The sequence below is a fragment of the Penaeus monodon genome, chromosome 32, assembly GCF_015228065.2.
Source record: "Penaeus monodon isolate SGIC_2016 chromosome 32, NSTDA_Pmon_1, whole genome shotgun sequence".
Classification (NCBI taxonomy): domain Eukaryota; kingdom Metazoa; phylum Arthropoda; class Malacostraca; order Decapoda; family Penaeidae; genus Penaeus; species Penaeus monodon.
The window spans coordinates 14,695,601-14,697,021 of NC_051417.1; the positions used below are offsets into that span (position 1 = coordinate 14,695,601).

The window sequence follows — 1,421 nt, forward strand, 5'->3', positions numbered from 1 at the left end:
CACTATCATTTGCAATGTTGGTTCTGATGTGGCTGCATTGCCGCTGGCGTCACACTCTCATGCTTCCAAATCTTCCTTGCAGCTCCTCTCCGCGCGGCCGCCGACCCAGCGTCCTACATGCCTGAGGTTCCCACCGGCTCGCTCTGCTCGCCATGGACTGGACCAGTTCGCGCAACGCCACCGCTCTTTCAGCGTGGGATCCTCATACCTCCACCGCTGACGCCAACGTTTCGCAGGCTTTCACGAGCGTCTTCGAGGACTACGGCATGATCGGCGACGTCGGGCCGAGCGTCGGCTCCGACTTCTACGACGGCGGGTCGTCCGCGGCGGGCGTGGGCAATGCCAGCGCGGGTGACGTGGGCGTGTCCCGAGACGAGGCGCTGGTCGTGTGGGAGATCATCACGTTGGTCCTGATCTTCACCTTGACCGTGTTCGGCAACGTGGTGGTGCTGTTCATGCTGCTGGTGCGGCGCAAGAAGCTCACCCGGATGTGCTACTTCATCCTGAGCCTGTGCATGTCCGACCTCATCACGGCCTTCCTGAACGTGCTGCCGCAGCTCATCTGGGAGGTCACCTACAGGTTCCACGGCGGAGGTTTCCTGTGCAAGGCCGTCAAATTCGGCCAGCTGCTCGGGCCTTATCTGAACTCGTACCTGCTGGTGATGACGGCGCTCGACCGCTACCAGGTCATCTGCTACCCGCTGTCGAACTGCTCGTGGACGCCCCGTAGCTCCAAGAACATGATCTTCGTGGCGTGGGTGCTGGCGCTCGGCTCCTGCACGCCGCAGGTCTTCATCTTCAACTACCAGGAGGTGGCCGCCGGGACATGGGACTGCTGGGCTTCCTTCATACCACCGTGGGGCCCGAAGGCCTACGTCACGTGGTATGCTCTCTCCGTCTTCATAGTGCCTCTCTTCATCCTCATTTTTGTGTACTCCTGCATCTGCCGGACGCTGTGGGTAAACTCCAAGCTCAAGCAGATGGACGACCACACGCGGCGGAGGCGCAACACGCGGCGGCCGCGCCTCCTCGTCCACCTGCGGCCGCAGAAGTACCGCAGTGACGGCGAGGTGTCCACCTGCCTCCACGAGCCGTCGCTGCAGAGGGAGGAGCTCTCCGCGGCGGGCAGCGCCTCGGCCCACACCAGCCCCGGGTGCGGCCACAAGGCGTCGCCCTCCCTGGCCAACGGCGCGGGCGGCGGCGTGACGGCGCAGAACATCCGCCTGCACCCGTGGAACCCGCGCTCGCACTCCGTCAAGAGCATCAGCCGCGCCAAGATCAAGACCGTCAAGCTGACAGTCACTGTCATCCTCTGCTACGTCAGCTGCTCGGCGCCCTTCATCTCCGTCCAGCTGTGGCACGTGTGGGACCCCAACGCGCCCTCGTCACCTTTCTACAACGGCAAGGCTCTTGGCTTCGGC

At 63.8% G+C, this 1,421-nt stretch overlaps 1 protein-coding gene across 1 annotated transcript in view; it reads left to right on the plus strand.

Annotated features, from left to right (window-relative positions):
* The first annotated feature begins 107 nt into the window (after positions 1–107).
* LOC119593273 (oxytocin receptor-like) overlaps positions 108–1,421 on the plus strand; it is a 7,825-nt gene continuing 6,511 nt past the window's right edge. The window contains exons 1-2 of the mRNA XM_037942203.1: positions 108–1,003; positions 1,262–1,401. Coding sequence (XP_037798131.1) covers positions 153–1,003; positions 1,262–1,401 — 991 coding nt within the window. The 5' untranslated portion in view covers positions 108–152. The remainder of the gene's footprint in view (positions 1,004–1,261; positions 1,402–1,421) is intronic.